Here is a 15,468-nt window from a genome sequence, read left to right as displayed (position 1 = left end):
GTTCTCGGTGGTCCCGGGCGAATCTCAGACTTTGCCCTTCCGCAACCTGAATTATTGTCGTATACAGAAGCAAAAAAATCTTTGTCTTTGCTTTTGTAACTTGGATTTTTCGTAAGTAGGGTCTTTCGTATGCGAGGTTCCACTGTAATGGCTCCATTTACCAAATTGATGACGCATAATACTGTATATTGATATTCACCAGGCGGTATTGCCTCCACACTCAAAACTGTTATTGTTACTCATACAAGGGTATCTGTCCATTAAGGGTTAAGAAAAAGGCTCCAGTGCTATTGTCTTCTGCCCCCCTCCCCGACATTTGATCCTTGATCCTCTGCATCTTATAACAGCTGTTTCCTTGAAATACTATCTGACGAGGAGCGAGTTGATGATTCAGCAGCTTTATCATCATCCTCCTCCTCCTCTTCTGATTTTTAGTTTTACATAGGCAGGAGCAGCCTGACACTGATCACTTATGCCTACAATGGACCGAATCTTGGTGAATACCCCTTACATTACAGTCTGATTCTTGTTCTTCAATTTCTTTTTGTACAGAATTATCATAAGTTAACCTGCACTGAACCTTCAGAATTAGCTGATATTTAATAATTACTAAACCATATATGTGTTGTGTACTGTGTAGTGTAGGCTAGGCTACCATATATGTATAGATGGTTCTGATTATCCTAATGCAGGCTAGGCTATATTCAGGATATGATTTTTCCAACAAACAATGGGTTTTTTGGAACCTAACCCCATCATAAGTAGGGCAATACCTGTATTCATCCACCCATTGCTGAATAACCACTGGTTCCATGCAACGTAAAAACACCATACAAACAAACAAAAACTGTATTCATCCAAAATTATTTCCAGGTTTACGACGCATGTTTCGGGGTTATGATGGAAGAAATATGGCTCCAAAATGGTGGAATAATCAATTTGATCATACACGATATAGAAACCATTGGTCCATTACATTAGTAATTGCATAAGGCAAAGCCTGGAAATGGCTGCTGAATTTTCAAAGAAGGTGGTTAGGCAAAATACCTGTCCAATAGTTGGGAGTCCTGTCCTAACTGGATGTCAACATTTCAATTTGCTTTTGGCCATCGTCTGGTGAAAACATGTTGCTATGCTCTCCGCCAGACTGTTGTTGAGCTTGTACTTATACATTCCCAGTAGGATCTTTCTGTTTTTGGTGAATTGAATGTTTGTTTATCTGATATATAATGTAGTTTCATGCCTTTTCCCAGCATGTGTGCCTGGGAGTTGGCGGGAAAAAGTGCAGAAACTTCTGCTCATTTGTTCACGTTGATTCTCACACCCTTTGCACCCATTAGCAGGGGCATGAGTGTACTAGGACATCTGCTTGTACTGAGTGCTGTTCCTGGTCGCCTGAGCTGTGGGTGAAGTTTGAAGGGAGGAAACGGTACCAGAGGAAGGCTACTAGGTTCGTCTTAGGGTAACACGCCCCCTGACTAACACCCTTGGTTGCTGAACCTTCATCCTTGTTTCTCTCCCCCAGGAAGCTTCCCCTTCTTGCTGTTTCTCCTTCAGTGAAAACTCCTTCATCTTCTTTACCTGATTCGTCGGGTGAAGAAGGCCAGGGGACGGGCTGCCAGGACTACCCCTCTCTTGGGGCCTCCCTCTCACTCGAGGGGGAAAATATCTCCCTTGTAGCAAGGGGGGTGACTCCCCCCTCAAATTCAACTCTTGCTTCTACAGGTTTGGTGGACACTCAAACAAGAAAATCTCCAGCACTTGGATTGACTGGCACACTTTAAGAGTCCCCCGCCCCCCTCCCCGTATCTCGCACAGCGACAACCGCTACCTCCGCAACAGTTACAACACATTTGCACGCGTGCCTCCGTGGTGTTCGTCTGTCACCCAACGAATGTGACTCCCCGTGGTGATGGGCACACATCCTCACTTGCTGGCACCTCAGTTGTCAGTGCTGCTGCCTCTTTGGCTTCGTGTGGTCTCTCCTCTGTGCCTGAGCTCTCTGTGCTTCCATCACCAGTGACCCCTGACCTGACCACTCCGATGATTCCTCCTGCTTCAGTGGTTGTGGACACCTCAAATTTCATTCCTCCTATTGTGATTGCTACTGGCACTGGGCCTGTTCTTGCTGCTTTCACTGCCTCAGCTGTCCCATTTGCTCCTGTGATGCCTGCTGCCCCTTGGATGGGCGATCTGACCATCATCATGAAGAAGCTGACGAAGAAGCAGTCTCGTAAGGTGTTGTTGTGTTCCTCATCAACTTTATCTTTGTCATCATCATCTGCTGCTCCTTCCTCTTCTTCTTCTAAGGCTTCTCGGTTAAGAAGAAGGCGGCGGTCTATCCTCCCTTTAAGAAGTCCTGCTATGACACTTCTAAGGGTCTGCCTCCTTCCCAGAGGAAGAATTGGGTCTCCATCAGTTCTCCTAATCCTGTGTGATTTGGAACTTTCTGTCTAACCCCATGTCTAGCATTTTGGGAGCCTTAGGTGCACAGACTTTAGTTTTGCACTCCTGTCACCAGTTCTTGGAGTTTTACTCCAAAAACTGGTGCTGTGTCAGGAGCTCATTTGCAAGTCACTCCAAGTGAATGAACCTCGTGCATCCAGAATTGTTGCCGGAGAGAGATTTCATCATCCCGATTCAGGTACAGGGCAAGAAAGTGGCGAGTCATGCACGTGTCTCCTCCCTTCCTGTTGACACTAGTACCAGTGTTCTTACAGGTTCCAAATCTTGTGTTTGGTCCCCCCGAGATTATGCAGCTGGAGAGAAAAAGGGGAGGTTGCCTGTCAAGTCTTCTTCTTGTGAGGTTTCAGCTCCAAAGAAGTGACGTGCTTGACTCCACCCAACCCCAGTTTACATTTGTGGAATCAGAGTGGTTTGGTTAAGGTGAGTGATGTGCTTGGTGAGCGAGAACCTCTACTCTCCTCGAATGAGCGCTTCACCGTGGCAAAAGCACTCCCCTAGACTTGCGTTGCCATCATCCCCATGTATTGATGACTGCTTGTGACACGGCCTTCTGTTTGTTTGGTTAGCAGGAAGGTTGAGAGTGCCTGATCCTCCTCTCCTTTTCCCTTTACCTCCTGGGGTTTTACAGGGATCAACAAATCGGCCAGGAGAAACTGGAGAGTCTTCTCCCCATAGTTCAGCTGCAAGGGCCTACACTCCTGGCTCAGTCCTAGGATTGCACCAGTTGTACAACCAAGTTGTTAGGACAGATTGAAGTGGTCTGTCTAAGTTTTCTCTCCTGCCGGGAGAGTCGATCGGGAGAACCGCACCCTGGAAGGATTCAAGGGTCCTCTCCCCCAGGATGTTGACACCCCCAAAATACAGAGGACTTTTTCAGGGATTATCTTCCTGATTCATTGGCACAATGATCTTGTGGAAGGGACCATGGCCTCTTCTCGCGTCTCAAATCCCTTTGGGGACCAAAAAAAAGAGCCCAAGGTTTTGATGGGGCTGCCATGACCCTCACTTGCCAAAGGAGTACTTAACCAGGTGAATAATCTTGCCACCGGGCAAGAGAATTTACTTAGGGCAAATCGTTCTGACAAGCTACTTCCCCCTCCTCCGCCTTCTCAGAAGCACTACTATATGCCTTAGGAGAGGTCTCTGCTGACAAAGCAGGTTGACCCAGACTTAGTACGACTAGGTCTGGACCTCTTGTTGCAGCGTCTTCCTTCGGAAGGTATTCTCTTTTGCAGTAAGAGGCAGTAAGCCTGGAGGTCCCATTCACAAAAGATACGTCTGTAGAGATATCTCGATGACGGGTTAGTCCTGGTGAATTGCTGCGAGCGGTTGTTTTAACGGGACAGGGATCAACTCCTCAAGTTTAGCCACACCCTTGGGATTGTGGTAAATTTCAAGTAGTCCGATTTCATCCCCAAGCAGAGGATAGTGTACTTGGGCATGCTGATAAACATGGTAAAAGCAAGTGTTTCTGTCTCAGAGTCTTTTATCAGCAGGTTCAGGGAGGTAGTGCAGTATTTCTTGTCTCAACGGGAGCAACCAGCACAGCAACGGCAAATCGCAGTCAGTCATCTGTAATCATGGGCGGCTTCACCTTTGTTCACTCTAGTAGAGAATGAATGAGTATTGGCCCCAATCTTAAGATCGTCATTCCTTTTTCATTCCCCAGTTGGAGGAAGTGATAGAGTATTTAGACTGGTGGTTGGATGCCTGGAATCTCGTAAAAGGAGTATCCTTGCATGCTCCCCCTCCCGGATACATCGACCAAGGGATGGGTCGCACATCTGGAGGAGTTGCTGACTTCAGGGATGTGGAACCGACTTGACAGACACCTCCACATCAAAATCCTGTAACGCAAAGCAACCTTCCTGGCTCTCCAAGAGTTTCGGTATCGAGTTATGGGGCATTCCATGTTGTTGTTGGTTGTTGTTGAGCAACAACACCAGGTCAGTGGCATGTGTCTACAAGCAGGGGTGTTTCATATCTCCCCTGCTTCACCTGTTGACAATGCAGGTGCACGAGTGTGCGGTAGCTCACTTGGTGGAGCTGTCAGACAGATACATTCCAGGCAAAAGGAATGTATTGGCAGACGAGCTCAGCCACCAGAATCAGGTGATAGGGACAGAGTGATCCCTTCATCCAGACATCACAGAGAGGTTGTTTGACCTGCACAACAGAAAACTTCAGGTCTTCTGTTCCGTCTTGCCAGGGAAAACCTTGACGTTTACACATTCCCTCCATTTTGTCTGCTTCACAAGGTGATTACCAGAGCATTGGTCACCGTGCCGACCTTCTAGATCTGCTCTCCGAGGCACCGAGAGAGATTCCTTCCTGGCACAACCTTCTGTGTCAGCCACACGTAGAGTAGTACCATCAGGCAGTGCAGTCCTTGCTTCTTCACAGCTGGACATTATCCACCATCTCTTGCGTGCAAAAGGCTTTTTGCCCAGCACAGCAATATACATGCTTGGATACCTCAGACAGTCCTCTGCAGTAGTATACTAAGGAAAATCGCCAGTTTTTTGTAGTTGACATTGTAGATGGGTATCTCTCCTGTGGGAACTACTCTTTAGTAGGTCGCGGATTTCCTTGTCGTCCTTTGCTGAGAGAACCTTCTTTCTGTTTCAACAGTGAAAGGCTGTCGAGTTCCCCAAGGATTAGTTCATCGGCTGAAAGGGGTAGATATCTCCTCCTCTCTGGAGATTTTGCCCACCCAGTGATCTCATTCTGAGGAGCCAGACTCATGCACTGTACGAGCCCTTATGAGGGTCATCAGACAGGGATCTGACCCTTAAGACCGTGTTCCTGTTTGCCCTGTCAGAGGCAGAGCTGGCTACTGCCAGCAGTACAAAGACACTTGAGGTGGTCTCTTTAGAGAACACCTCTGCTCTCTCCATCTCGATAGAGATGGAGAGCGAAGAAACTAAAAAACCCTTCAGTATCAAAAACACTGAAGGAAAAGATGTTGGCTCTACGAAGGTGATAATTCCTCCCAAGAAGCCAACAAAACCTTCCATCAAAATGCCTCCCCATAGTAGAAAAAAGAACTCTCCCAGTCTTGTAAAAAGGAACCACAATGTTGGTCCTAAACGTGAATAAATTCACTTCCATTATTCAGTGGAACTGTCAGGGACTGCAAGCGAAGTATGAGGAAGTGAAGCTTTTAATCTATGAGCACTCTCCTGTAGGGATATGTTTGCAGGAGACTATGCTAGGTGAATATACCCCTTGTCCTAGGGAATATGTTCACTATAGAACTAAATTTGATGTTTACAGGTAGGAAATCATGGTGGATCCCTCATCTACATCCGTCGAGATGCTCACACTACAAAGTAAAACTAAATACTCCACTTCAAGCTGTGGCTGTACGAATAATTTTGAGGAGGCAATATACTATATGTTTCCCTTTACATTTCCGCCCAATAGCCATGTCTCCCAAGAGAACTTAATACACTTGATGCAGCAACTACCAGAGCCATTCCTTCTACTTGGTGACTTCAACAGTAGACATCCATTGTGGGGAGATGTAACATCAAACCAAAAAAGGGAATATGATGGCATCATTAATAGAAAATGAAGATATAGGTCTTCTTTAATACTGGAGAACCTACCCATTACCACATTCAGACAGGCACCGTCTCCTGCATCGACCTTTCAATATGTAGCTCCAACTGCAGTGTTGATTTTAGTTGGAGAACAAGTGATGACTGGCATACCAGTGACCATTCTCCAATTGTGATCGACACCAATGAAGGCACCTATCCCGAGATCACCAAGATGGTGTTTAGAGAAAGCAAATTGGAGAAAATTCAAAGATTTGAGTGAGTTGGAGGGGAATGCAAAAGATTTCCCAAGTGTAGATGATGCCATTGATCTACTCAATGGAACATTACATACTGCAGGTCTGCACTCTATTCCTCGAACAAAAGGACTATTCAGGAGACGGCCAGTACCGTGGTGGTCAGAAGACTTAAGGCTGTTACACCGAGCTACAAGGACATCATTGACCAGGTGCCGTAGACACCGCACCTTGGACAATGTCATAATTTACAAACAGTGTAGGGCACGATTTCGAAAAGCCATGAAAGCTGCAGAAGACAATCATGGGCCGGATATGTATCCTCTATTAACGCAGAACACCAGTTTGTAGCATTTGAAGAAAATAAGAAAAATTCAGGGTAAATTTACACCCAATCCTCCTCCAGTACTTAAAGTGAATAATACTCATGTCACAGATGCCAGAGAAGTTAGTATACATTTTCAGAACACTTCGCTCGAGGTCTCTGAGAAATCAGATAGTTCCCCAGGACATAATTTCAGAATGATGGAAGAACAACAGGTACTTGACTTTTCAGCAAAGAAAGCTGAATTCAATATATAATATGCCGTTTTCTGAGAGGGAATTTGACTCTGCTTTATCTAGGAGCAAGAACACTGCCCTGGTTCCAGATGAGATTCCTTATGAAATGTTTAAAACACATTTCAAGGAACACAAAACTTTTTTTTGTTTTTATAATAAGATTATCAATAGAATATGGGATGAAAGCAGCTACCATACCATATGGGAATTAGCTACCATGTTACCATTCCTTAAGCTGGAAAAGATCCTCTCTGTGCAGCAAGTTACCGCCCCATTGCTTTAACTTGCTGTTTGTGTAAGTTGATGGAAAAAATGGTAAATGTAAGACTGATGTGGTATCTAGAGCACAACAATATTCTAACACCTTCTCAGTGTGGTTTTCGAAAAAATGCACTCCACCTGGACATCTTACTGCAACTTGAAGCCTCTATCTGTGAGGCCTTTGCCTCCAAGCAACACCATGTGACAGTGTTTTTTTGATATAGAAAAGGCATATGACACTGCGTGGAGACATGGGATTCTGAAGACTATGCATAATAGTGGTCTACAAGGCAAATTACCTTTATTTGTGAAATCCTTTTTACATCGTAGGTATTTTAAAGTTAAAGTTGGCAGTATTTTATCAGAGAAAAGGTGCCAAGAAGAAGGTGTTCCCCAGGGTAGTGTTCTCAGTGTAACACTTTTTGCTCTGGCCATAAACAGTGTTGCAGCTGTCATTCCAAGAGAGGTTTTAAAGACATGTTTGTGGATGACTTGTCAATATCCTTTGCTGCCACCCGGATGACTGTAGCAGAAAGAAAGCTACAATTAACAATAAATAAAATAGTAAGTTGGGCTGAGAAACAGGGTTTTAAAATCTCTGTAAGCAAGACTACTGCTGTCCACTTCTGTCGGATCAGGGAGTACATCCTGATCCAGACCTATATTTGTATGGCCGTAGAATCCCATGTGTAGAACAAGCACACTTCTTAGGCCTAGTTTTTGACAGTAGATTGACTTGGGTCCCCCATATCAAACATATAAAAGCAAAGAGCCTAGAAGCTCTACACATTTTGAAGGTGCTTTCACCACCAGTTGGGGAGCTGATAGAAATCTTTTACTGAAGCTTCATAAATCTTTAATCTTGTCAAAGCTGTCATATGGTTGTGAAGTTTATTCTTCAGCTTCATCTAACTTAAAAATTTTAGATTCAGTGCATCATTCAGGTATTCGTATAGCCACAGGAGCTTTCCGTTCGTCACCAATACCTAGTATGCTAGTTGATGCAGGAGAGATGCCCCTTGAACTCTATCGCCAGTCATCATTACTTCGGTACTGGTTTAGAGTGCAAAGACTCCCCAAATCTCTGGCATTGCTGTGGCAAATAGAAATATTTTTAAACGGTTTTTACGAAAGTCATCCAAGGTATCCCACTCCTTTTAGCTATAGAATTAAAAAAATTTTAGAGGATACGAATATTAGAAAATTTCCCATTATCCCCTTTGTGTATCCCAGTACTCCTGTCTGGAGGTTACCTGATGTTAAATTCTGTAGGTACTTCAGTGGAGCAAAGAGGGATAAATCTGATGAGGAAATGAGGGCATATTTTTAGAGCATGTATCAGTTTTTTTTTTTTTTTTTTTTTTTTTTTTTTTTTTTTTTAGCATGTAGATACAAGTTTTCTTTTATATTTTACTGATGGCTCTAAGTCCAGTGCTGGCGTTGGATGTGGAGTTTTTAGCGAATCTTTTAACCGAAGAGGTGCACTTCCTTCTATTGCCTCAAACTTTACAGCTGAATTGTATGGCATCCTAGTAGCACTGGAACATATTACAACACTCCCAGTGTGTAGCTACACAATATTTTGTGACTCCAAAAGTGCCCTACAGTCCCTGGAAGTCTTTAATACTGATCATCCCTTGGTGTTGAAGATCTTGCAGTGGATTTTCTTGCACCAGTATAGAGGAGCATTGTTTCTTTTTGTTGGGTTCCTGCTCATGTGAACATATCAGGAAACGAAGAGGCAGACAAGCTAGCCAGATCAGCTGCGCAAACTTTGATACCAAGAAAATGCCCGTTCCATATCGTGATACATTCTATGATATATGGAAATCCATCCAGCATTTATGGGTAGTTCAGTGGGACAGAGTAGGCCCCAATATGAAAAGAAATTACTAGTCAGACACACCCATGGAAATATTACCTAATACCAAGGAAGTGGGAGGTTGTATTGTGTAGATTACGTATTGGCCATACGCGTTTAACTCATGGCTATCTGATGGATGGGGAGCATGAGCCCTTCTGTGACGATTGCTTAGTTCCGCTAACCGTTAGGCATTTGCTGGTTGAGTGTCCCAGTCTGGTGGAACTTAGGAATCGTTTTTTAGGTTATAGTAGTGAAGCAGGGGGTGGGGGTAATTATAGCATGGCAAAAACTGTTGGGAGAAAGCGCATGTATTTATAACATTATCTCTTTTATCAAAGAAGCTGGTCTTCTCAAATATATCTGACAGCTGTGCTGTCTTAGTATATACATATTCTTTTCTTTTTAATAATTTTACGGTTGTGATTAATCACAATTCTTTTTATCGGAATATTATTTTTACTTTTATCAGAAATTTATTTTATTTTCTTAAATCAAATTCATACGTATGTCTCTCATAAAGATAAAGGTATTTTGAATGTTGTATAATATATTATAAAAGTTAAAAGATCACATTTAGTATTCGGTGTCGGTGACCCTGGTAGTTGTGACGCCAGATAACTCTCAATCAATCAATCAATCTCCGTCCCTTCATACCTTTCCTCTTCCTTCAGGCAGAGAGTGGATTAAGCCATAACATGCTGGAACTAACACCAGTGCAGGTAAGTTCAGATTATAGAAGCAACTGCCCCTTTCTCTAGCAAGGAGAGGAGGGAGAGGTCCCTGACAATAATCAAACTGCTTATATTTGCCATTCTGTCTTTGACTCTCAGATTCATCCCAGCTTGTTTGTCATATGGGGTTACGTTTCCTCCCTCATTCAAGGGGTTTTACGTTTTTCCTTTCCCCCTCATTCAAAAAAAGCCAAGAAGTCTGATGTTTGATCATGCAGTCCCTGTACTCTGATCAATTCATCAGAGGCATGACTCTCTTCTTCGCCCTTTCGACTAGGAAGAAAATCCAGGTGTGCAAACTCCAGTCAGTTCTACAGACTCATTCAGATTCCTCCCTCCAAGTATGAGTCTTCCTAGTGTAAAGGACCGAGGGTTTGTGTTTCGTGTAGGAACAAATGACAATTTTTTTTTTAAAGAAAATTGTATTTTCTCTAACTATACAAACCTGAGGCCCTTTACACATTAGGCCCACCTCATGCTACCCCTCAGTCTGATACCTGGGCCAAAAGCAATTTGAATGTTTACGTTCAGGTGGGCTGGACTCCTACCAACCAAATGGTAGTTTAACTACCTGGCCACCTTGTTTAAATGTCAAGCAGCCATTTTCCACCTTCGGCATAAGTATTAATTTCCTAATGTTAAAAGGACTGGTTGTTTGTATAGTTAGTAAAAATACACTTTACTTTAAAAAATTTTTATTTTTCCTAATGAAAATAGCCTTTTCTATCAAAATGTAAATGCAATTCGTATAAGAAAAAACCATTCTTCTTAAATAGATTTATAATACTCCCAACTCATGAAGGAAAGATGATGTTCATTTGATTGTCAAAATAAGAGTAAATCGTGAATTTGTGGTAAAGGTAGAAAATGGTGATTGAATTGTCGACCAACTTTGGCCTGAATAAATTTGTTGATTCCAAACAGCATCCAGTGTTGGTTTTTTATATCTTTTGGGATAAATTCTGTCCAAATGACCATTGCATTGTGATATTTTTTGTTTTCCCAGAGGATGCTTATTTCAGAGTTGAGAAAAGCACTCACTATTGTAAAATATGAAATTGTTTTGAATTTCTCATTCTGGTTGTTATGAATGGTGCTATTCAGAATATATTTTTCTGATTTTTTCTTTTCATTTTATTTCAGAGTATTACAACAGACAATTTAATCAGCTCCTTACAAGGATTGAGTATTGTACATAGAACATCCTGAAAATGGAAGCTGAAAAATTGTCATCATTGCTGTTAATCAAAGAGGAAAAGAATTTGGAGGAGGGCCTTATTGAAAACACAGGAGAAGGCTCTTCATTTGCAGACCCCCTCTTAGAAGTCAAGGCAGAACCAGAATTTTTTGACCATGGTGAATTTGATGTGAACTGTTCATCCCAATCTGTTAAGTATGAGGAGGGCATCTCTCCAAGCTGTGATGATGAAAGAGTAAAGATCTGTATTGCAGAAGAAAGTAGGCATTTTGGCAGGAGAGATGCATTTTCAAAAAGAGAGAAATCCCACATGAGAACCCATAGAGAGAAACCACATACTTGTTCTATATGTCAAAAAAGTTTTTCTCAATCAACTAATTTCAAAAGACACATGAGAACTCATACAGGAGAACAACCATATAATTGTTCTATATGTAAAAGAAGTTTTTCTCAATCAAGTGATCTCAAAAGACACATAAGAACTCACACAAGAGAAAAACCATATACTTGCTCTATATGTCAAAAAAGTTTTTCTCTCTCAACTAATCTCAAAGACATGAGAATCACAAGAGAAAAACATATAATTGTTCTATATGTCAAGTCTCAATAAAGCTAATCTAAAAGACATGAGAACTCATACAAGGACCATATAATTTTTTCTATATGTCAGTTTTTTCTCAATCGTAAAAGCTAATCTCAAGAAACACATGAACTCATACAGGAGAAAAACAATTGTTCTATAATAAAAAAGTTTTTTCTCAATCAAGTGATCTCAAAACACACATGAGAACTCATACAGGAGGAAAACCATATAATTGTTCTATATGTCAAAGAAGTTTTTCACAATCAGCTAATCTCAAAAAACACATGAGAACTCATACAGGAGAGAAACCATATACTTGCTCAACATGTCAAAGAAGTTTTTCTCAATTAGGTACTCTCAAAACTCATATGAGAACTCATCCATGAGAACCTTTCACTTTGTATATCAAAGAGGTTTTTCTCATCAAAGTAATTTCAAAAGAATTCACACAGGGCAGAAACTGTATACTTGATCTCTGTCCAAGTTGTCGTTATTACGTGCATTTATTTAACTCAACTTCTGCGTCTGTCTGGCCTCAAATCTTGTAACTCAGTTTTCAACCTGTGCCATTCCTTCAGTGGACTTGAAATTTTGCATGGTTACTCAATCCCAGTGACAATACAGTGGACCCCCAGTATTCGCAGATGTGTACTAGACCCCTGCCTATGTTTTCAGTTCAAACACAAGAAAAACCTTCTAAAAATGCCTGTACCTGAATATTTTAATATTTTTATTACAAAAAGTGCATTTAGTCTTGTAATTGATGTGGAAATACAGTATCTAGTGAATATTTCTCAGTGAAAAATACGTGAATAGGCGAATTTCCCCACAAATAATGAGTAGATATAGTGCAAAGAAAAATCCACGAATTCAGGGGCTTGATTGTACAACCTTACATATGAGCAGGTCACCAGTGACCTCTAGTGACCCTACAGTGACCTCTAGTGACCCTTCAGTGACCTCTACCAGTATCTCAGGATTTGTATGAAAAAATACGTTTTGTACATGAACTTCCCTGCCAGATATATACTTAGCTTAGGTCTCTGACGTCACGACAGAAAATTCAAAACTCGCGGCACACGCTGGGAGGCGGATGTAAGAACCAGTCCCCCTTTCTTGTCAGATTATTTTCTGTCGCCGGCTGGACAACACCTGTTGTTCAGTCCTTACGATAGTTAAATTCGTTCTCGTTGCCGACGATTTGGATTTTGGTGAAGTACCCTTTGTTTGTTGGCTTGGCATACGCTTTTTGGACTGTTTTTTTTTATTTTTCTTTTGGATTTCTCTTACAATATCTTTAATCATGGATGATTCTGAAATTAAGAAACCTAGTTTATTTAGGGTTTGTTCAGTGAAGGAATGTAAAGTTAGGCTTCCTAAAGCTGCATTAGATCCTCACTCTGTATGTACGTCTTGTAGAGGGAATGAATGCTCTTTTATTAACCCTTGCAAAGAGTGTGAGAATTTGGATGAGGATGGTTGGAAGGCTCTTTCTTCTTATGTGAGAAAGTTAGAGAAGGATAGGGTGCGCAAGGCTTCTTCAAGGAGCTCTAGTAGATCGAGGGTGAGTGAAGTTGACGCTGAGAATCCTGTAGTAGAAGTAGTTCCTTCTCCGGTTTCAGCCCCTGCGCCCAGCTTTGAACCCGAAGATTCGTTTTCGGAAGTTGCTTCTGGGAGAGCCTCGATCAGGAGTAAGGAGAGCCTCGCTCGCTCTCGACAAGGTAAGAGTGATGATAGTGCAAGTGATCAGTGCAGTGCCCCTAGTGCAGTGGAGGGTGCGTCTGACCGGCTCACTAACGCTTCCAGGCCTAGACCTCTTCCAGACTCCCAGACCCAGTGGAGGAGGAAAGTCGAAAAGCCGCAGGAAGGTTAGGGAGAACCCCCACCGGTCAGGCGTCCCCTCGGCAGTTCCTGTTGCTCGTTCCCAGGCTGCCTTGGATCGAACCAAGAAGGAGTTATTGCGCCAGTGCTTCTCGTCATCTTCGTCGCCTTCTCCTCAGCGTAGATGGAGCGCCTCGGAGTCGTCTCGCCCTCTCAAGAGGCCCTGGAAGGCTCCTTGCGCCCTTCCTTCCAGCCCCGAATCCTTCGCGGAAGAACCAGAAGTGGAACGCAAGAGAACCAAGATTTCGTCCGGTTACGCTTCTCCTGTTCGCTCTCGGACTTCGTCCCCCCCCGTAGAGGAGTTTAAGAGATCTCCTGCGCGTATCCTGGCGGGGTCTGCAGGCGCAGATTGCGGCTTTAGCGGAGTCTATTGGCCGGGACTTCTCATCGTCGGAAGGACGCCTCACTTCCGGTGAAGAAGTCTAAGAACGTTCCTTCGGCTAAATCTCCTCTGGCTAGAGAAGCTTTTGAGCCTGTTAGTAGGAGGTCAGAAGTGCAGGCTGGAGCTCGGGATCTTTCTCCGAGTAGGCTCTCCTCTCTTCCCAGCAAGAGTTGTGAGCATGTCAGGCGTAAGGAGCCAGACAGGCTCTCTCCTCAGGATTTCCGCTCCTCTTCAGTTAGGCGTCAAGAGCTTGACAGACGTCAAGAGCTCGTTTTCGTCAGGAGCGAAGGAAGAGTTCTTCGCCATGGTGGACACTCTCCTTTTGACGGACGCTCGGAGCCTAGTAGGCGTCAAGAGCCTAGTAGGCGCCAAGAGCCTAGTAGGCGCCAAGAGCCTTGTAGGCGGCAACGGAAGCTTTCTCCCTCCGTTAGATCACTCCCGATCGGATAGGCGCTCAGAGCCTTGTAAGCGCCGCGCTTCTGACAGGGATTCCTTCTGTGGGATGTTTCTCTCCCCGTGGCAGGCGTCAAGAGCCTGGCAGGGGTTTTGAGCCCAATAGGCATCAAGAGCCTGGCAGGCGTATTGAGGATGGCAGGCGCCAAGAGCCTAGCAGGCGCAGAGAGCCTGATAGGCGCTCTCCCTTATCCAGACGCTCTTCTGTGGAGTTAGAATCTGTTTCCGACAGACGAGCCTCCACTTGTAGGCGCTCTCCTAGTAGGCGCTCCCCAAGTAGGCACTCTCCTAGCAGGCGCTCCCCAAGTAGGCTCTCTCCTGGGAGGTGCTCTCAAAGTAGGCGCTCTCCTAGCAGGCGCTCCCCAAGTAGGCTCTCTCCTGGGAGGCGCTCTCAAAGTAGGCTCTCTCCTGGGAGGCGCTCTCAAAGTAGGCTCTCTCCTGGGAGGCGCTCTCAAAGTAGGCGCTCTCCAACTAGGCGCTCCCCTAGTAGGCTCTCTCCTGGGAGGCGCTCTCAAAGTAGGCGCTCTCCTACTAGGCGCTCTCCTGGTAGGCGCTCCTCGTGTAAGCGCTCTCCCAGTGGTTTTTCTCCCAGTAGGCGCTCTCCGAACAGGCGCTCTCCAAGGATTAGCTCTCCTCCGGGCAGTAGAGCTTCTAGACGTCATTCTTCGGAAGAATTTATTGGAGATTCGGAGGAAGATTTGCCCAAGGATGCTTCGGTTTCTTCGTATAAGAGACTGACAGACCTCCTCTTGCAAGATTTTGGGGAGTCTCTTTCGGCCATTGCTCCTCCGTCTCCTCCGTCCTTATTTTCAACGACCAATACGGCTAAGAAGTCTTCAGTCGTTAAGATGAAGCCTACAGTGTCTATGAAGAAGGCTCTGAAGAACTTGGACGACTGGTTGGTTTCAAAAGAAGAGAAAGGCAAGACAGTTTTTTCTTTTCCCCCGTCCAAGCTGACGGGTAAGATGGGGTTCTGGTACGAGTCAGGAGAGCCCTTGGGTCTGACTCTTCCCTCTTCTGCAGACTCGGACTTCTCTTCGTTGGTTGATTCCGCACGTCGCTCGGCGCTGAATTCTGCGAAGACGACGTGGGGTATGAGCGAGTTGGATCACCTTCTGAAGGGAATGTTCCGAGTCTTAGAAGTTTTTAACTTTCTTGACTGGACCCTTGGAGTGTTGGCTAAGAGGACTCAAGAGCAAGACACTCTTTCGCCTGAAGACCTCCACGCAGTTCTGTCTTGTATGGACAAGGCAGTGAGAGACGGTTCCAGGGAAATTGCTTCACTTTTT

The 15,468-nt window shown here is 44.1% G+C and overlaps 2 protein-coding genes across 3 annotated transcripts in view; both read left to right on the top strand.

Moving 5' to 3' along the window:
- Positions 1-15,468, top strand: part of LOC135214505 (zinc finger protein 239-like) — a 427,341-nt gene that overhangs the window by 360,858 nt on the left and 51,015 nt on the right. The window contains exon 1 of one of the 2 annotated variants that reach the window (XM_064248873.1): positions 10,832-11,038. The exons of the other annotated variant lie outside the window; for it this stretch is intronic. The gene's annotated coding sequence lies outside the window, so the exon portion shown is untranslated. Of the gene's footprint in view, positions 1-10,831; positions 11,039-15,468 lie in introns of those variants that run through there. 2 annotated transcript variants of the gene reach the window in all.
- LOC135214234 (zinc finger protein 79-like) lies at positions 10,894-11,490 on the top strand. Its single transcript, XM_064248296.1, has one exon. The coding sequence runs from the start codon at positions 10,894-10,896 to the stop codon at positions 11,488-11,490; it is 597 nt and encodes a 198-aa protein (XP_064104366.1).

This window comes from Macrobrachium nipponense, chromosome 45, assembly GCF_015104395.2.
Source record: "Macrobrachium nipponense isolate FS-2020 chromosome 45, ASM1510439v2, whole genome shotgun sequence".
Classification (NCBI taxonomy): domain Eukaryota; kingdom Metazoa; phylum Arthropoda; class Malacostraca; order Decapoda; family Palaemonidae; genus Macrobrachium; species Macrobrachium nipponense.
The sequence above is the reverse complement of the archived record's forward strand: the minus strand, read 5'-3'. Positions and strand labels throughout refer to the sequence as shown.